Here is a 20934-nt window from a genome sequence, read left to right as displayed (position 1 = left end):
CAGTTAAAGAATTCCGATGGGGGGAGTCCAGGAAGAGAGCCCCTCCCCCGTGGAACATTTCCCCCCTCCCCGAAAAGTGAGGTAACTCCCCCCCCTCCTGGTCTTCTGGAAAGGCGTATAAACATGGTTCTGCGGCCTCGCTCACGGCGCACAGTAGAACATGCAGCTGTGGGGCTGGTAGGCAAAATATTTTTTAAAAAAAATCTGATTGGTGCTTTCCCCACGTTTCAATTTGTTTTAATTGTTTTAGCATCCTTGCCTCTTTTTAACTTTTATGTACTGTTTTTATGTTTTAATATTTCATTGTACACTGCCCAGAATCCCTTCTGTGAGGTAGATGGGCAGTTCCAAAATGTGATAGATGATGAGAGAGAGAGAGAGAGAGAGGGAGAGAGAGGGAGAAAAAAATAGATATATATAGATGAGATAGATAGATATAGATAGATGATACATTTTGTCAACTTTGGAAGCTATATTAGCTCCGGAAGCTTCCACACTGCCACCTTCTCCTGTGTGAGAAAGTAGGAGGGGGGATTTAGTAGAGGGGTTGTCTTTAGACATAATAGCATTCTTCCTGTCGGTCAAGGTCAGGCCGATCCTGCATCTGGAGAAGGAGTGGTCGGAGTGATGTCTCGAGATGGGACAGATGGTGATTGGAGCATGTGACAGACTGAGGAGTGAGGGGATGGTTTTAGGGGTTTTTTAATTTATTGAGGGAAAACCCGGACCTCTCAGATTCAGGTTTTCCCAGATGTGCCAGTTTACTTATTCTAGCATATAGAACTTTGAAAAATGCTTGCTTCAGTTTTTACTTGGAGTTGGGTTTTTTTCTGGAACGCTGACAGATTTATTTATTTATTTATTTAGGGTATGGCAAATACATGGATTTATAGTAGTTCAAATGTTAATGTCCAGTCCACCCAGCCATTCAAAGACAGGGTGGTCTGTGTTGAAAAAAAAAACAGACATTGGGCCGGTGTAAGCTCTTGATGGACATTCAGACACAATGTGATGGATATTTTGTCGAGGAGCCCCACGGTCCCGCTGAGGGGGTTAGGGACAAGACCCCACTTAAACAATGAGTCCTGGCAGACACCATGTTGGGTACAGATCCTGTTCAGAGTTGACCAATGCTGGCGAGGAAGATCAAAACCTGGCACCTTTTGTGTAGGGTCATCTACGTAACTGCCTGTTGCTGGGCGTTCAGCAGCCCATTTGGCTTTCCATTGTGTGTTGACGTCAAAGTTGCTAGACAGTTGTTGAGCAAGCGCCAGAGAGGGCTTCCTGGATTTAACCCTGCCAATTGATAGATGAGGAAGATCAGCGTGCACAGGATCATAAGCGGTTGCATAAAATCTACTCCTACTTGCTGGCTCCCCGTCTTGAGCCACATTACACCACCAGCTCTACGAAGGCAGGAAGCCTTAGTGAAGGAGTACAACAAAATTATGAGATGACAGATAGGTAGGTAGGTAGGAAGGAAGATAGATAGATAGATGGATGGATGGATGGATGGATGGATGGATGGATAGGGGGGAGAGAGGGAGAGAGAGAGAGGAGGGAGGGAGAGTATGGCATGCTGGCCTAGTAGTGAAGACACTTGCCTCCCACTTGGAAGGTTAAGAGTTCAATCCTAGGTAGAAGCAGATGTTCCTCTCCTAGGGTGCAAAGAAAAAACATCTGCTGTGAACTCTGTGTGGCATCAGGAAAGGCATCCAGCCAGTAAACGCTCAGCTCCATCCAGTCATCCAGATTCTACTCCAAATTAAGGGATTACGGGATTGTAAAAAGGGAGGGAATTTTTAAATGGATAGCTAGATATAGATAGAATGATTTGTCTTTATGTTTTGGGGTAAAACTTGAGGAAATGTACTGTACTGTGTACTGTAAGCGTGAAGTAGATTCCATTGCAGCAGCAGGAAGTTCAATCAACAGGTGAACTGTCTTCTGTTTTAGGATGAGAAGAAACGCATCGAGGCCCTTGGAGGCTGCGTGGTCTGGTTTGGAGCATGGCGAGTCAACGGAAGTCTTTCTGTCTCCAGAGCTATTGGTAGGGGAAAAAAATGCTACCTGTTGTATCCTTTGCAATATTCAATTGTTAATGTGGATTGCTGGTAGTCAGGAAGTGCTGCAGCCAGAGTGGGCAAATTGAATGAAAATGTCTACTCAATACTTTTGGAGCAGAGCCAAGTAAAGCATTGGAAAGCTCTAGAGAAGAGATTAAAAGCAAACCACAGAGACAATGTTGATGTTGTCAGTCCTAACAGCATCAATAACAGAGTTGGAAGGGCCCTTGAAGGTCTTCTGGTCTAACCCCCTGCTCAGGCAGGAGGCCCTCTATAATTTTGAACAAAGAGTTGTTCAATCTGTTCCTGGTGGGCATGGCCAGGGTGGGCGTAGCCAGCTCGACGTCACTCGTATCACAGGTGCTTATGGTGGCCCGACCACTCTGCCAGACAAAATGGGCTCCTGAGCTCAGTTTTCAGCTGCAATGGCCTCCTGCAACCCTCTGCCAGTGAAAACGTGCGGCCCTCCCAAGCTCTGTTCTTGCTGGCAGAGGCATCGTGGTCCGGTCCTTCGCTGTTTCCAGATCTAAGCACCATGCAGGCTGGATCTGGCCTGCGGGCCTTGAGTTTGACACCCCTGGTGTAAGGGGTATGCGTCAGAAGTCTAAATCTGTTTTTTGTTGTTATTTTTTTTTGTCTACCTGTTCCAGGTGATGCAGAGCACAAGCCATACATCTGTGGAGACGCAGATTCTGGATCCACAGTGCTGGATGGATCGGAGGATTACCTCATTCTAGCCTGTGATGGCTTCTACGACACGGTGAACCCCGACGAGGCGGTGAAAGTGGTGGCCGACCACCTGAAGGAGAACAACGGGGACAGCAGCATGGTAGCCCACAAGTTGGTGGCTTCCGCTCGAGATGCCGGCTCTAGCGACAACATCACGGTCATCGTGGTCTTCCTCAGGGACATGAACGCCATCATCAGCGTCGGCGAGGAATCCGAGTGGACCGAGAACTCTTTCCAAGGCGGGCAAGAGGACAGCGGCGACGACAAAGAGAACCAGGGAGATTGCAAGAGACAGTGGCCTCAGCACCAGGTCTCGGCGCCTGCCGATCTGGGGTACGACGGCAGAGTGGATTCCTTCACAGACAGAACTACCTTGAGCGCCAGTTCCCCCATCAACATCTTCGAAGACCCCGGCTGCTTAGACCTGAGGAAAACAGAAGCGGGAAAAATCCACAGCGCCAAACGCCTTTCTCCGGATCAAGTCTTCAGCGCTGGCGTACCAAAGAGGGCGATTTTGAGTCAAGGCGTTTTGGAAGACGGCAAGAGAAGGGACGACGTTCCTCCCCAGGGGCAGAAGGCACTACGGGGCTCCGTGAACTTGGGCTCTTCAAGCCCAGGGGAGTGCAGCGTGGTGTTGGTGGAGGCCCCGATCCCCGCCGGGCCTGAAGGCCTGTGGTTCAAGTCCTGGGGAAGAAAAGCTTCCATTTTCTCTCACTTTCATTTCTGCGACGCCAAGCGGTGGCAACGGTTAGCGAGACTGAAGCCGAAGCTCAATGGGTTTCTCTTTGAGCAGAGGTCCCTTTTCTGCCCGGAAGGTTTAACCCTCTGCTCACCCAACCACCTAAATGGCCGTAGGAACAAGTTCCTAAGAAGCCATCTTGGGCAAGTTTCCCTTGGTTGCCATCAAGGTCACGGCGAGAGTATTTTCTTGATGTTAAGGCCAAGTCCCTGTATACCACCAGACCCATGGCTGCTGTGGAGTTGTAAAAAATAACACGTTCCCTCCTTTGTATTTTACTTTACTTTTTTCCTCTTCTTCTTCTTCAATAGGCTAGACATTTCACAGAATTAGAAGTAATTCGGAGGGAGTGTTTCAGAATTAGGATATCACGGAAGGCTCTGCTCATGTAAATACATCCTGGGAATCCTAGTGTTTGCCTCCAAAAATTGGGAAAAACAAAAACAAACAAACGAACAAGGATTGGCATGCCAGTCTCCCTAGCAACTTCATGGACACATTCAATCTCTCTCTCTCTCATGTACAAACAACACACACTCACACGGATCTGTATGTACTCTTTGTGTAGTCGCTTCATTTCTTCATGGGAACTCGATATTCTTATGGACTCGCTGGACAAGACAGGAAAGTGCCATTAAAAAAAAAAAAAAAAGAATTTGCAAAAAAATAACAGAGAGAAAAAATAAGAGAGAGAAACCCGTTATGAGAGAAGCCTACGGAGCAATATTTTCAGAAAGACTTTCTAGAACTGATGTGGGATTGGTTTTTTTTTTTTTTCTGTAAGTGGAGGCGAGGAGGAAGTAGGAAGGCGTATAAGGAATCCTTTTGGGGACTGGGCTTCTTTAATCCCATAAGAGCAAAAATTACGTTATCAGGTCGTTTTGCAGGTCTGTTGTGAAAAAGCCATAGGGGAGGTTCAATCTAGCACCTGGGCCCTCCCAACCCTTCAGATGCAGTTCGAGAGACGTATTCAATCTTTTAATTTTTTTTTTTCCCTCCCATTGAGAAGATGGGGCAAGGGGAAGCCATGCCAGGCCAGGCTTTTGTAGTTTTTAAAAGAAAAGATAATTTCCTGCCGCTAAAATGGAAACTATACTGAAATCAGAGTTAACTTTTTGGGGGAGGTTCTGGGGAGGGAGGTGTTCCTTAATGACAGTTCAGCCTTTTAAACTGGGGGTGGTGGGGGGTGGTAATAATGCTTAAACGGTTTAAGATTAATCATCATTTTGCAGCTGATTCAAGCCGCCGCGCTCTCTTTCCCAGTCCTTTTTATCTCAGGTGTCAAAACTGATGTAAAAATCAGTTCGGATACAATTCACATTGTCCTATTGAAAACTCATTTAAACCGCCAATTTGTCATCAGTTCTGCTTTCCCAGGTAAGAAGTTGTGATCTTTTTCTTTTTTTTTAAAAAAAAGAAATAATCGCGTTTCGGGAACATTTTCACTCAAATTGCTTGCATGTTCAACTGAAGAGGCTGTAAGAACAGGAAAGGAAACTACTAGGGATGTCCAGAGCAGTTGGGAGCGTAAACAGAAGAAGAAATAAAGTATGAACGTGGCTATCTAACACTAGCAACATTAGAAAAATGATGTAAAAGTTTGGAGATTTAAATTGCCAGTTAGAGGTTCAGGGTGAGAGTCTGAGGATTGCCTTCCATTTGTTACTTTAATCCTGATGAGTAAAATATTCTTTAAACAAACACTAATTTTTACATAAACTAGGTAGCTGGGATGTACCAGAATCACATAAAGCATGTCAATTGTCTTTTAGGTACTTAAAATATTCAGCACACCGCTTACACTACCTTAAAAAAAAAACTCACCAAAATTCCACAATATTCTGTTCACTAAAACTAACTGGGGCACTCTGCCATTTGTGCAAATTTAAATAGTTACAGAAAACTCGAGATTACTGATGATTAGAAAATGCTTCTGAACTTTGATTTGTGGTCTGACGGTTTATTTTTTAAAATATATATATATATATATATATATATATATTTGAGGTAGTCCTTAACTACGCACCCTTTAGAGGTTTTTAGAACTGCAACCCTCAAAATCTGGACATCGTAATTGGAAATCCTGAAGAATGCCATATTCGGAAAGAATTCTCTAGAGCTGTGTTTATCACTCTCTGGCAACTTGATGAGGTGTGTGGACTTCAACTCCCAGAATTCTCCAGCGATTCTGGGAGTTGAAGAGGAGTGATTCTCAACTCTAGCAACTTTTAAGACGTGTGGACTTCAACTCCCAGAATTCCCTAGCTGAGCCATGCTAGCTGGGGAATTCTGGGAGTTGGAAGTCCGCGCCTCATAAAAATGGCAAGGGTGACAAGCTCTGCACGAGAGGAAACAGTAGTTTTATTCCTGGAAAGGAGATTAAAAGCCTTAGCTTGAGGCATACTTATGGAGAGGGGAAGAACTATTTCTTTGTTATTTGGCAACTACAAGCTTAGGTGTAACACGTTAGTAGAGGGTGACAAGAAGATGAGTACATGTAGACGGCAGCAATTTGTGCTACCTTGTCTGAAAAACTTTCAGATCAGTTGAGGAGAGATCGATCCAGTTGCTGTCTTCAACGCAACGCGCAAAAGCAATTGTCCGAAGACGCGACCAAGTTCATAGGTGCCGTTAGAAGTATTGGACGCTCTTCTCAAAATGCAGGCGTCCTTGGAAGGTGCTGGTTGTGGAACATGCTCTCTCTCTCTCTCTCGTGTTTATAAAGTTAAGACTTCATGCCTGTGGATTGATATACAGTGGATTACCTGCTGTTCGCCATGTTTGACCCTGCAGGAAAGAGCTGGTCAATGGATTCCTACTGTGATCCAGTACAAAAATATTGTTACAAACAAGTAGAGCGTGTCCATTTCTTTCATCTCCACGTAGTGACAAAAGTGTGTAGAATCCATTTGTGAGGCGAATTATTATTATTATTTTTTTCAAACGTGGTAATAATGACATATTTTAAAAGTTGTTGTTCCTGATTCCGGTTCGTGCCGCTTGATTCTATGACACTAGGCATAAGAGACAAAAAACAAAAAAAAAACAAAAGGAAAAAAAAATGCTTTGTGACATGCTTTGTTTTTTTTTCTTCATTGCCACTGGTAAAATAGGAAGTAATTCTCTTCAGTTAAAACTCCTGTGCCCTCATTTGCTGCTTGCTGACGTAAGCAATAAGCTCCTTTTAAACTAACGATAATCTTAAATGTTCAGTATCTTGTATTTTGAACCTTTTAGCTGGTGAAAATATAAAAACAAAAAAACACAAAAAACAACCACAACTACTAATATAGATATTTAACCGTGTTAATGTTGGTCGTCCTGTAAAGTGTTTGGTAAATCTGTTGTATTTAACTAGTGGTTTGATATTTGCATACTGAAATCTTTCCAATAAAGGTCTGAAGTATCCCTCAAGTTCACACAAATCTGCATAGTCAGTTGTGTAAGAACACAGAAGCAGTAGCAGGAGAGAGACGCACTCCAGCGGCCGCCCTTCCAGAGGCCGCTCGAGAGCCGGCTGGTGAATTTATCCACTGTGACTTTCAAAGGGATTCCTTTAATCCCCCTCGGATAGAAACCGGATAGAATTAGGAGGAATACCTTCTGCAGCAGGAGAAAGGGATTATAGATAGTCCTGCAGTTACAACCACAATTGGGATCAGCGTTCCCGTCGCTAAGCAAGGCAGCTGGTTTAGTAAGCCGCATCCGATTTTCTGACTTTTTTAGTCCACGGTGGTTAAGCAAACACCTGCCGTTGTTAAGTGAATCGCATGATCATTAAGCAGATACAGCTCCCCCCCGTTGGTTGCGGGGGGTGATCACATGACACTGGGATGCTGCGACTGTGGTACATATCCTGCTGGCTGCTCAAACTTTGATCAGATGAGTTTGGGACTGCTGTGACAGTCGTGTGAGGAGGATGGGTCACTTATTCCAGTGCCGTCGTAAACTTTGAATGGCCGCTCAGTGAATGATTCTAAGTTGAGGACTACATGTAACGTTTATCCTGATGCTGATTAATCCACTCCGGTTGCCCTGTGCTTGCACAGAAGGAAGTATATATAAATATTTATACCCTGAAGTGCCATCAATCACTCGCAGCACTTTAGAATCTACTCCGACTTCTACATACTTCCTGAAAAAGCACAATCTGCTACTCCCCTCCTAAGCAAACTAGGGATACCCACAAAAGCAAGGAAGGAAGGATATTTCTCCCTGGCTCAGAGAGAGAACAAGGTCCTTAACAGGAAGAGACCTCAGCACTCAGACAGCATCTAACCCTCCCCTGCTTCCATATAAATCAATTTAAAATTAGAACCTTTAGATTCATAAAGTAGCCCTATCTATTACCTGTCCTGTGTTTACAATACTCCTATATTCAAAGGCAACTTTGCTTTTTTTTTTTTAATTCTAGAAGAACAGTTAAGCCAGAAAAACAGCTATGCAGTGTTAAAAGTTCAACGCGAAAAACTGAAAATTGTAGTTCAAGGGGTTCCTTTACCTTGCCTAGGAACTTGAGATTAATTAAGAAACTGGACATTTTTTCCAAGAATCAGCCTGTTCGGCTCCAGAGCAAAAAGGACCACAAACACAATGCCACCAGTGAGGGTTCTTACGCCCGTTAACAAGGCCTGATTTCTCTTTATAATATAAGCTCTACGGTAGGACTAAACATTTAGCTGCCAGTATTAACACATTTGAAGTATTGCGCAAAATGTCAAATTTGGTTTGACGGGATAAAACGTGTGTCTAACAATCCCTGCTGCTGGAAAGAAAGAAAAAAAAAATTAATGACATTCCTTATTATTACTAAAACGTTAGAACTGTGCATTCTTAAGAATGCCAAGCATATAACACAGAGCTATTGAAAGTTAATTGTGTTTCCCTAAAACATTAACGAAGTAGGTCAGTTTAGTAGAAATGATTTAGTAACATGTTCGGATCGGTTGAAAATTTTATTCCAGTAACTTTTAATGACTTTAGTAGGAATTGTGTATTAGCCATATTTTATTTATTAAAGCTGTTCGAACAAGGACTATGTTCAACCTCTACCAGTACTTTAATAAAACAACACATCCTAACTTTCCTGTCTTACTTCTTTAATGACAAATAACACACTCTTGAGTTTCTCTCGTTTCATACGGTAGGTAGTTTAAACCAGGGGCCTCCAACCTTGGCAACTTTAAGACTTCAACCCCCAGAATTCCTCAGCTGGCAAAGCGGCTGAGGAACTCTGGGAGTTGTAGTCCACAAGTCTTAAAGTTGCCAAGGTTGGAGACCCCTGGTTTAAACCATCAACTGATTTTCTGCTTCAAACTGCAGAGAAGGTTTCAAAGCTTTGTGTTGCAAAAACAGCAGCAAACCCACAGAAAAGAGTCCCCAAAAGTACTTTTTCAAAGCCAACAGGACTTTGTTTTTGTTTGAAGATGTTTCGTTACACATCCAAGAAGCTTCTGCAGTTCTGGCTGAAGGACAGATGAGATGGATGAGAAGTGAAATATCTTCAAGGAAAAACCAAGTTCCTTTGCCTTTTCAAAAAGCACCTTTAGGACAAGCATGGTCTGAATTGTCTGAGAATCTCCAGACATTCGGCCACAGAAAAGAGGTACTTTGAAGGAGCAAAATTTACAAATTGTGGGGGAAGGAGAAATCCCCCCTACCCCAGGGAACACAATTATTTGATTTATATCTTGTATTTCCTCTAGGTTGAGGGAAAAGTACCTATGTACTGATTTCTTCCCAGTTTCTGCTTCTCAAGAACTTTTTAAGAATAATGTGCTGTGTGTTTGCCTTAAAATTACTCTGAGCTTCAGGAGTTGAGGATAAACTAGATTCCAATTCTCAACCGCAATCCAATATTTAACCATCACTCGATACAAGCTCTCAGCGAAATGAAAATGGCATCGTTTCGTGGGAGACAAAACAGAAACAATGTCAGTGGAAAATGGGGAAGTGATCCAAAGTGTAAAAACCTCCAGAGACCTCTCTTAGTGTCTGAATACATCATTTTCTGGTTCTCTTAAGAGATCCTACCTTAAAATAATACCAGGAATGAAAGTGACAGCTGCCTATAAAAATCAATAGATATAATTGTGGTTAGATGCTGATATGTCCATTTCAAAACTATGATGTAACCGCAATATAAATCTTGCTTTTTCTTAAGTACTCCTCCTTAAGTGTGTCTTAATTATATAAAAAAGTATTATACAATCAGTTTGAAGGTAAATAACAAGGAGATTTCTTGGAATGCTGAGTCTTAAGACTAGATTTTAATTTTAGTAATGAGAGTCTAAGATGCTGTTGCCAAAGGAAATAAAAATGCTTTTAACCGGACTAGTTTCCTCTGCTCTGCTCTGCGATTCAAATGCATTTTTAAAAAAAAGAGCCTGGAATATTTGCTTTATTATAATTCCAAAGAAGGGAATTTTACTCTTCTCAATGCTTAATTTCAGAGCAAGCACAGGACTAGGGACGTTCATTTGACAGTGATGTGGAATTGAAATATTTCAAAGTTACAACTCTGGAGCATGTCATTCCAAACAGCTTCTAGAAGTTTGTTTTCGTTCCTCAATCACAGTTTTACTTATTCCGATACCATGCTAGTTGTAACACCATGTCATTTTCTACTGCAATTACATAATTGTCACTATGCATAAAAATACAACTACAGTAGTACCTCACTACTCATCGTTAATTGGTTCCGGGAGGTGCGATGAATACCAAATAATTTTTTCCCATAAGGAATAATGTAATGAGTCACAAAGCAGCCAACAACAAGAAGTTCTAGCTTGTGCGTTGAGTACCAAACAAGTACCAGGACAAAATGTTCACGTCAAAATGCGTTGAGTACCAATTTTGAATGAGTTTCAAAGCTGTTGAGTACCAAGATAACACTGTATCGCAATTAGAATTTGCAGTCAGACAAGAGCACTGGACACAAACATTACTAGGAATTTATCTTATGAAGGTGGAAATTAAATCTTCCAAGAGACACTTTGATCCTGCTATTTTTAATAAGCAGATATGTAATGAGAATGGAGAAGTTTTAACTCTGACTCCCTCCTCCCCAAATTACTAAACATACTACAGGGAACTAGCTGGTTGTCTATCTATCCCAATTTTACATTTTCACCACTGCTGTTCTTTTTACATAAAAACCCATCACAAAACGCTCTAAAGGTGTTTTGCAAAGGCGCTTTGATATTGAATCTAGCAGGCTCTCTTTAAGAACTTCAACTGCACAAGCACAGTCAATTCCACATTCATTTTATTAATTAAAAGAGTGCAAACCATTTTCACCTGAATTTTTACAGTTTTTAAACATTACATTTACAAATGGGTATTTCTGCTTAAGGTATAACACTCAGGAGAAGATAAATACACCAGGATACATGAAGTAATAGGCATATAGTTATAAACATGCTTTTAAGGGATCAGCCAAATTTAATCTTAAAATCAGAACATCTTCAGTAGCTTAAATGCAATGCAGAAAAGGCTACTTTCAACTGGCCAGAACTGGAGTAATTCGGAGAGAGAGAAAACTCCTTTTGGAAAATATTTAAATAGCTTAAGACAACGATGTACACTGTTTAAAATAATTGCAGCAGGCAAGCATCCGTTCTTCATCACCTTAAACCTTCCCACATCACTGAGGAATACAAGCTAAGGTAAAAGTACTTTTTTTGGAGGTATATCAGGTGGAAGCTTCTGTTAAATGGGACTGGAGAACCAGTATAGCTAGAATTTTCAGAGAGAAAGTCAGGAAAAATCTGTGTAAGGCATTTCCAGGAAATGTGGGGCAGTGTTCCCGAGAAACAAGCTACCAGATGCTAATCAAACGTCAGACAGCTCTCGCATCATTAAAAGCTCTTATCTGAGACCAAACAGAACAAACAAATTGGAATAATTTCTTATCAGGAGCAGCCTATGTCAATAAAATCAACGAAGGATAAAGACAGATTAGAGAAGAAATCAGTAGTCTTTAAAATGGATTGGCACGATAGAGTTTTGTACAGTATTTTGAGAGGATACTCTAAAATTAGAGGGAGGCACAGACTACGTGAGCAGTGGGGGTTTTTTTCTAAGCAAAATGGAAGTTTTAAGCATTTACTAGACTTAAGGAGTCCACTTTTGTTCCTTAAAATGTCCCCAAATGGAAATAGGGGCTCCAAATTGGAATTCACTTGGCTGGAGGGGGCCTCTGAGGCCTACAAAAGTGAGGGTGATGTGGCTCACTTTTTTTACACCTCTCAGTTTAAAAGCACTCCGCATGAGAGTGAGCCACAAAAAAAGGTGAAATCTAAAGAAGCACGAAGGGACCCTTGCACACTGGCGGGCAGATCTGAAGAACCAATGATTTAGTAGGATCTCACCGTTCTTTGTGGAGGGAGGGTGGCAGGACTCTTAACGCAGGTGTTCTCAAAGCGACCCTGAAGTTGACTTATTTGATCCGGGCGTCATCTTCAGACACAACCAGGTATGAGGAAGAGCAAGAGAAAAATACACAGACCTCCAGATGCTATGAAGTCGCTCTGGGAGCAAATTGCTGGTATGGCACAGGCAGGCAGGTCCCTCTGCAAACGGTTTAGTTCCAAAGCGCCAATCCGGATAAGATTTAGCTGGTGCAGCAGGAAGAACCCAGTATTACCTCGCGCTGTCCTTCCCTGTGTCAAAGGGCAGATCTTCAGGGCCCAATTGGTCAGCCTCGGGGAAGAGCGAGCATAGTTCTGAGGCTGAAAACACAAAAGGTTTATGGTGAAGACTCCTGATTTGGTGCGACAGAAGCCTTCGGCTGCCATGCACCCCGAAAAGAACAACCAGCTGACGCTGATTTTTGTCATTCAGGTGGGTTCTGCTGAGTCAATTCCGCCTCACGGCAAGAATCCCTTTCTCTACTGGGCTGAACACCAGTGGGAATGGAGGGAGGACAAACCTGGAAACTTGTAGGTTTCCTGACTCATTCGAATCAGATGTCAATGACTTTTCCTACTTCAAAAGAACTTTTAACTAAGGTTTTTGTCAAACGTCTATGGAGATTCTCAGTCCTCCAGGTCATGGTTGTTCCAAAGGTGCTTTTTCAAGAGAAAACTGGACTTTCTGGTTTTTTCTTTGAAGACATTTCGCTTCTCATCCAAGAAGCTTCTTCAGCTCTGACTGGATGGTGGGGAAGGGAGGAATTTATATTCCTTGCAGACAGCTGGTACACTTGCATTCTTTTGGAGAGCCGTTGAGGCCACTTGGATGTCTGTGTCCTCAGGATTACCATGCCCTTTTGCAACTCAGGATTACCACACTCTTTTACTCAGGTGACTATGAGGACATAAATAAACCTCCAAGTCGCCTCAACGACTTTAAAAATAATGCAAATTACCAGCTGCTGCAAGGAATATAAATCCTTCCCTTCCCCACCGTCCAGTCAGAGCTGAAGAAGCTTCTTGGATGAGAAGCGCAATGTCTTCAAACAAAAAATAAGAAAGTCCAGTTGCCTCTTGAAAAAGCACTTCTGGGATAAGGCGTTTGTCCTGATTCTGAGCAATGTGATAGGTTCAAACTAATCTGTCTCCAGGTAAGATGACGTTAGCTGAGATTACTGAGGGGAAGACCTGCCGCAGTATTATTTTTTGATAAATTGGATCCACAAGAAAAGGACTGTCCAGTTTAGGGAACTTTTAGAAGCTGTAAACAGAGAGAAAATAGCTTATTAGCAGAAAAGTTTGATAGAAAACACACCTCCAAAAAAAGAGACAAATCTAAGGAGAAAGAGAGAGGCCAGTTGCAGGAAGCTTAAGAAATAAAAAACCAGATCACGTTTTGGATATGGAAACAAGATGGGAGAACTATTTCATTGTTGAGGAAACAAGACTGAAAATAAAATTACAAAAAAAAAAAAAACACCAACAATAACGAGGCAGAATCAAGCATAAGACTCTGGGTTGTCTTCTCATCCTTGCTACCTCAATGGATAGAGAGCAACAGGCTGTACAGGTGTGGTGGTGCTGACGTGTCAGCTACCTGCAATATACCAGGATGTCCAAAAGCTCCATTTCCCTACTTGTACAGGTGGCCCTTGACTTACAACAGTTCGTTTAGTGACTGTTCAAAGTTACAGCGGCACTTGAATAAATGACCTATGACCTTTTTTTTTCAAATGACCATTGCAGCATCCCCATGGGCAGGTGATCAAAACTCAAGACGCTTAGCAACTGACTCGTATTTATGACAGTTGCAGCATCCCGGGGGTCATGTGATCGCTATTCACAACCATCTGAGAAGGGAAGCCAATGGGGGAGTCACTTAACAACTGTGTTACTAACTTGACAACTGCAACGATTTGTTTAACAACTGTGATGTCATAAAATGGGGCAAAACTTACTTAACAAATGTCTCACTTAGCAACTTAGAAATGTTGGGCTCGATTGTGGTCATAGTAATATTACAGATATTCAGAATTGGGGGGAAATGTCAGGTGAGAGGCAGTCCATTGAGGTTACATATGCAATACTGCTAACCCTGAATGATGCCAGGGCCAGCTTGAAGTGCCTTGGGCAACAGAAAGGACAATGCCTTGTGACTTTTTAGAGGCACAAAGATATCAGCTTCTCACGGGTTCAGAACACTGTAAGACTATGGCTTAGAAAAGAGAATTACACTGCCGAAGTTGGGAAGAGCAGTTATGATAGTCACACAGAGAATGCAAGAAAGGAGAAAATGCTACGAACAGAAAAATGAGCAAAAGAAAGAAAGAAAAAAAAAAACCTAGCGAAATGGAAGCAAATGTAGGCTAACAAAAAGCAAAGAGGACCACGTTCGAAGTCTTAAGTATTTTCTTTGCAAAGGAACCATCTTACCATCGTTTGAAGGCTGAATCTGGAAAGGTTGGTTGTAGATCTCTGGAGTGGCACAGGCAGTCTCGGCCTCTTCCTGTTCGTCATTTTCGGTGTCACACTCAATGTCGCTGTCGCTGCTCATGCCTGGCAAGAGGTGAAGTCCAGCTGCACCCAGAAAGGAATAAAATTGACTGCTCAGCACTCACACATTACCCTCAAAAGACACAAAGGCTAAAGGTTCTCCTTACTTCTGTTGGATCTGTGGAAAGGCTTCCTAGTAGGCAGACAAGGCAAGTACAGCTCTGGAAAACACGTACAGGTAGTCCTCGACTTATTTCGTTTAGTGACCGTTTGACATCACAACGGCACTGAAAAGTGACATAACCATTTTTTCACGACCACAGCAGCATCCCCATGTTCACATGATCAAAATTCAGAAATTTGGCAACTGGCATGTATTTATGACGGTCGCAATGTCCCAGGGTCATGTGATCCCCTTTTGCGACGATCCGACAAGCAAAATCAATGGGGAAGAAAGATTTGCTTAACAACCATATCACTAACTTAACCAACGCAGGGATTCACTTAACAGTTGTGGCAAAAAAGGTTGTAAAATGGGGCAAAACTCACTTAACAACTGCTTTGCTTAGCAGTAGAAATTTTGGGCTGAATTGTGGTTGTAAGTCAAGGACTACCTGTAACTGCAATGGAGTGTGTGCATGGAGACACACTTGCAGTGTTGGTCTGGCCACTTTCCTCAACAGTTTTCCAGATTCTCTTAGCAGTACTGCTAGCACTTAAGACTTATATACCGCTTCACAGGACTTTATAGCCCTCTCTAAGCGGTTTACAGAATCAGCCTCTTGCCCCCAATAATCTGGGTCCTCATTTTACCCACCTCAGAAGGATGGAAGGCTGAGTCAACCTTGAGCCGGTCAGGATCGAACACCTGGTAGTCGGCAGAATTAGCCTACAATACTGCATTATAACCACTGCGCGGCTCTTCCCACAACCCAGTTGTTCCTTCCTTGAAACTCCAGGAGAGAGCCAACTAAATTTGCTGCCACCCCCAGTTCATTCCAGAGAAATCAGAAAGAGAAATGGAGGCCTTCAGCTCGTCAGCTTCCTTCTACAGGATTCAGTCTACCTTTTGAATAATATTCCAGCCAGAATTATGAAATTGATTCAATGTTATTTCATAAAACTGCTGATCAAATCATGATAGTACCATCTCTCATATTTTCCATGGGCCTCAAGATTAGTCATCAACACATTTGATATCCCAGAGATATCAATTGGTGGCATATCAATTGGTGCATATCAATGCCACCAATTGCCTCCCACCGGCCGGTTCGCTCCCACAGAGAGGGCCTCCTCAGGGTGCCGTCAGCCAGACAATGTCGGCTGGCAACCCCCAGGGGGAGAGCCTTCTCTGTGGTGGCACCTACCCTCTGGAACGATCTACCCCCAGAGATACGAGTGATCCCAGACCTCCGGACTTTTCGTCGGGCCCTAAAAACTTACTTTTTTCAGTTAGCCGGCCTGGCCTGATTCCATGTTGGTTTTAATGTTTGATACTGATTTTTAATTGATATGTTTTAAATTATGGGCCAAATTTCATTTAATTATTTTAATAATTATTTTAACTTTTGTGTACAAATGTTTTTATTTTGGCGGTTCACCACCCTGAGTCCGAAAGGAGAAGGGCGGTATACAAATCTAATAAAAGATAAAGATAAAGAAGAAATTCAGACCTTAGATATCTCCTGATCAAGGTTTTACATTATGACAAGTGTATTATTTTTTACTAGCTACATTTTGAATGTCACACTGGTTTTCAATTTGGATATATTTCTCCAGATATAATACATCTAATCATGAACAAAGTCTTAAAGGAGGAAGAAGGTTCCAGTTCTTATTTTTCCTTTTAAGAATATTTTACTAATGATTTATGCAGTTATCCATAATTATTTAAGAGGACAGAAATAATATTAATAAATATTTAAAGTCCCCTCTTCACTGATTAAAAAAGAATAATCAGTAGATACACATACTCCATTTAAGCAGACGGAACTTGAAAGGGAAATCCAATCTTTTGGTAAATTCCACCTCATTTCCAAATATTTTCTACATTAGCTACAAAGCTATGAGAAAATCTTAAATGGAAATTATAAGCATAACAGCGACTCACTGCCCAAGCATGGATGGTGCTCTATCCATATTCCTCCCTACGTTAAAACTTTCTAGCATGACTTACAATCTAGTTCTCTGTGTATTGGAATCAACAAAACTTAGAAGTTCCCATATTTAGAACTGGCTGTCAGCCACATGCTGTGCTCACACTGAAAATCAACTTAACCTGTTTTTTTCCCTCTTATTTCTCTTAATCCACCTAATGATACTCCTTGCTTTTGCTATTTAAGGTGCTGTACACAGCTGGCAGCTAAAACCCAGCACTTCATGTCATTATCAGCAGCGGATCAGTGAAGTACTGTTTGATAAAAGCTCCAAATAAACTGCTCCTTATTTAGCAGTCAAGGAAGAACTGAAGCATCTGGAACCAGATTTGCATTAAGCAGCTTCTCCAAACGAGACAAATGTCCCAAGTCCTATAAAAAAAAAAACCCAGCAATTATTAACATTTGTTACTGCTATACCAAATCTGCTAGAGGGTGTTTACTGGACGAAATAATCCACTAAAATGGAACTTTGCTTCCAACCTAAAAAGCAAGCTTCAATAGTACCATGAGATTTCCCCATCTCAGAGCACAAGCTCCCAATTCCTTTGTCCTTCTGTAGTAAGGAAATTGCCAACCTTCTCGTCTCCATGGCTACAAAATGGCAAATCAAAAAGGGTCTCTTACTTCAGATTCCCCCTCTCTGAAAAAAAGGAGCAAGCAGCAAAGGGCTTCCTGGGGTTTTCCACAATGCAACCATTAAAAAAAAAAATCCCTTTTCTTCTTCCTTTTCCAGCAGTCAAGCGGCAACTGCTAGCAACAGTGCTTAAAGCAGCAAAGGGACTAAGAAGGAACGATCGGCCTGAGGTCAAACGAGCCTCCTCCAACACCTTCATGAGGCAGGTAATAATGGATGCCAGGGTCTTAGTCCAACATTCAACAGTAATTCATCCCCTACTGAGAGTCCAATGAGTGAGGAGGTGGAAGGAAGATTCAGGAGTTATGAATGGGAGAGGAAGAGACTTCCAAAAACAAGAGCGAATTCTTTGACCCAGAAAGAAGGGTGTCTATGGCAAGCGTGTCAAATTCAAGGCCTGTGAGCCAGATCCGGCCCACGGGGTCCTTAGATCTGGTCTGCAGATCGCTGGACACAGCGAAGGTGTCAGGTTTCGAGGTCGTCTCAAATAAATTGCATTTCAAACAAAGTCTTTGATGAAAAACTCCCATTTATTAAGCACGACATTCTAATTCTGATTCCATCGCAGCCAACACTGACTTCCTGACCCCAAACCCTCCCTTTCCTTTCCCCACTCCTCTGCACTCATTGGCCATCTTCCAAGTCACTCTACCCCTAATCTACTGCTCCAGCTCCAAGGAATTTCCCCCCTCCCATCCCATCTCCTAGGGGATATTATCTCCAGGGAAAATAAGTAGGTGAAAAGTCAAACATCCCTTTCCAGACGCCTCCGCTTCTCCTTCTTATGTCAGCACTAGAGTAAATGCAGCTTGAAGTGCTGACATCGTGTCTATGGCAGGCCCACGGGGTCCTTAGATCTGGTCTGCAGAGCCGCCCTGGACATAGCGAAGGACCATCCCACAGTGCCTCTGCCAGTGAAAACAGAGCTCAGGAGGGGCACACCAGCCCCCCCCCCCGGGTTCCATTTTTGCTGGCAGAGAACTGCAGGAGGCTGTGTCAGCCAAAAATGGAGCCCGGGTGTGTGTGCACGGCCCCTCCGAGTTATGTTTTTGCTGGCAGAGCGCTGCAGGAGGCCATCCCAGCTCAAAATGGAGCCTGGGGGATTTGCCCAGGCCACTACAGATGCCTCAGACATGTGACATCCAGCTGGCCATGCCCACCCTGGCCACACCCACCTGGCCATGCCCATCCCGCCCCCCCCAAGGTCAAACACAACCCTGATGCGGCCCTCAATGAAATTTGAGTTTGACACCCCTGGTCTATGGTCTTCCCAGAGAGTAACACAAGCCTCGGCTTCCAGGAACACAAAGCGCATTTTAAACCACTTTTTAAAGATGCCATTAAACATTTTACCAAACCCGTCATCCCAAAGAAAGGCTCATCAATTACAGTACAGATAATCCTTGATTTACAACAGTTCAATTAATGACCGTTAAAAGTTATGACTGAAAAAATTGACTTCTGAACATTTTTCACACTTACAACCACTGCAGCGTCTTCCATGGTCAAATGATCAAAATTCAGACTCTTGGCTACTGACTCATATTTATGACGGTTGGCTACTGACTCATATTTATGACGGTTGCAGTGTCCCAAAATTACATGATCACCGTTTGAGACCTTCTGACAAGCAAAGTCAATGGGGAAACCAGATTCACTTAACAACCACATCACTAATTTAGCAAGTGCAGTGATTCACTTAACAACTGTGGCAAGAAAGGGGGTAAAATGGGGCAAAACTCACTAAACAAACGTCTCGCTTGGCAACATAAATTTGGGACTCCATTGTGGTCGTAGTCCTCAACGTACGAGCACAATTGAGCTCAAAATCTCCTTGCTAAGCAAGGCAGTTGTTAAGATAGCTGCGCCTCATTTTACAACCTATTTTGCCAGTGGTTGTTCAACGAATCACTGCAGCTGTTAAGTGAATCATGCAATCATTAAATGAATCTGGCTTCCCCCCTTGAATTTATCAGAAACCAGCCGGGAAGGTTACAAATGGTGATCACGAGAGCAGGACAGTGAAAGTGTCATGAATACATGCCAGTTGCCAAGTGCCCAAAATTTGATCACCTGACATGGGGATGCTCCAACGGCCTTAAAGAGTGAAGAACGATCATACGTCACTGTTTTCAGTGCTGTGGTAACCTCTAATGGTCACTAAATGAATGGTTGTCCGTCAAGGACTAACTGCTGTGGCCTGTCAGCCGCCGGTCCCTCCAGTAGCCAAATCAGAAGAGGAGGAGGAGGAGGCGTGGGAGTCAGGGTCAGCATCAGGGCATCCTGAGGGCTCTGAGGGGGGGAAGAGGGAAGGGCAGAGAGAGAGAGACTGGGCCATCCGTCAGCCCTCAGATGGAGAGTCAACAGCCCCCAGGTCTGGAGGTGGCTGATGAGGAAGAGGAGGAACAGCTGGGTCCAGTGCCTGACGTGCGGATGCACAGAAGGCAGAGGAGAGGAGAGCAGTGGAAATCCATGGGCCGGTCCTCAGGACAGAAGAGCCACCGCTGCTAACAAAGCCCCACCCTAGCTCTGGGGATAAGAGGCAGGGGGCGCAGATGAATAGACAACTATTAATCTCCCTGTCGGATGGACTTGTTAGCCTGCGGTGAGAGAGAAACTTTTTGCCGGGGCTGCCGGCGCTCCTAATAAAGGAATCTTTTGAGTTCACTTCAGAGGGTTTGTCATGCTTGGGGAGCCGGGTCAGAACAGTACCAGTATTCAAGTTACTGATGTACCATTAGCTCCAGCAGTCTCTCAGCGTTGTAACACTTGAATGTGGGTTAACAGGAAGACACCAGGACATCTCTAGTTTTTCTCTGAAATCCTGAACTCAGCCTTACCTTCCTCCAGATTTGCTGAAGCCCCTTCAGAGGGCACCACTTGAAGCTCTCTGGCTTCAGAGCTGTTTTCCAAATCATTTGCCTCAGCCGCTTCCAGACGACATCGATTTGAATTAGGCCTAAAAAGAGAGGAGGCAGGTTGGTTAAAAAAAAAAAACAACCCAGCCCCAAAGCCTAAAATATACATTTTTATCCTTTAACAGATTTCAGTGTTGATCTGAAAAACAGATTTTTTTTTTCCTGAAAGGCCACGATCATATCCTCCTTTGAATTGAAACGGTAAACTATTCCATGCTACGCTTTATGATACCAACCTTGGTAGATACAAATGAAAACAGGGAAGGAAGTTCTTCTGAGAGTGAAACGCAACGGCAAAGCATTTAAAATTGATGTTCGGACTTGCCATATTTCCAGGTCTCTACGGGAAATTAGAGGCCGCCTTTTAAATTGGAAACAGCAGAAGTAATAGCGAAGAACTCCAGAAGTGTTAAATTTCTTACACTGGTACAGTATAAGCATTTGAAAGACTACAGAAAACAAGTGGAAATGAGATGCGCTCCCAAATGAAGATACAAGGAGGCAGGATGAAAGAAGAGAAGGCCAGAGGAGACACAACAGCAGCTTTCCAACATTGAACAGAATTACAGAGTCATAAGGGACCTTGGAGGTCTTCTAGTTCAACCCCCTGCTCAAGCAGGAGACCCGATATACCATTTCAGACAGATGGCTGTCCAATCTCTCCTTAAAAACCTCCAGTGTTGGAGCACCCACATTTGAAAAGCTGTCAAAGGGAAGACTTGGCTTTATGTTTACTCTTTGTAGCACCAAAAGACAAGAACCATGAAGGGGAAGCTTTATAT

At 43.0% G+C, this 20934-nt stretch overlaps 2 protein-coding genes across 2 annotated transcripts in view; one reads left to right on the top strand and one right to left on the bottom strand.

The window, feature by feature from the left end:
* The window catches only part of PPM1E (protein phosphatase, Mg2+/Mn2+ dependent 1E), a 128275-nt gene extending 124058 nt beyond the window's left edge, over positions 1 to 4217 (top strand). Inside the window, exons 6-7 of the mRNA XM_060693239.2 lie at positions 1957 to 2050; positions 2717 to 4217. Of these exons, the coding sequence (XP_060549222.2) occupies positions 1957 to 2050; positions 2717 to 3789 (1167 nt within the window). The 3' untranslated portion in view covers positions 3790 to 4217. The remainder of the gene's footprint in view (positions 1 to 1956; positions 2051 to 2716) is intronic.
* A 6567-nt stretch (positions 4218 to 10784) lies between these two features.
* The window catches only part of TRIM37 (tripartite motif containing 37), a 61413-nt gene continuing 51263 nt past the window's right edge, over positions 10785 to 20934 (bottom strand). Inside the window, exons 23-25 of the mRNA XM_034404303.3 lie at positions 20075 to 20193; positions 14382 to 14525; positions 10785 to 12266 (exon numbers count right to left, since the gene is read on the bottom strand). Coding sequence (XP_034260194.2) covers positions 12178 to 12266; positions 14382 to 14525; positions 20075 to 20193 — 352 coding nt within the window. The 3' untranslated portion in view covers positions 10785 to 12177. The remainder of the gene's footprint in view (positions 12267 to 14381; positions 14526 to 20074; positions 20194 to 20934) is intronic.

The sequence above is a fragment of the Pantherophis guttatus genome, chromosome 1 (genome assembly GCF_059756535.1).
Source record: "Pantherophis guttatus breed Tessera chromosome 1, ASM5975653v1, whole genome shotgun sequence".
In the NCBI taxonomy this organism is placed as follows: domain Eukaryota; kingdom Metazoa; phylum Chordata; class Lepidosauria; order Squamata; family Colubridae; genus Pantherophis; species Pantherophis guttatus.
The sequence above is the reverse complement of the archived record's forward strand: the minus strand, read 5'-3'. Positions and strand labels throughout refer to the sequence as shown.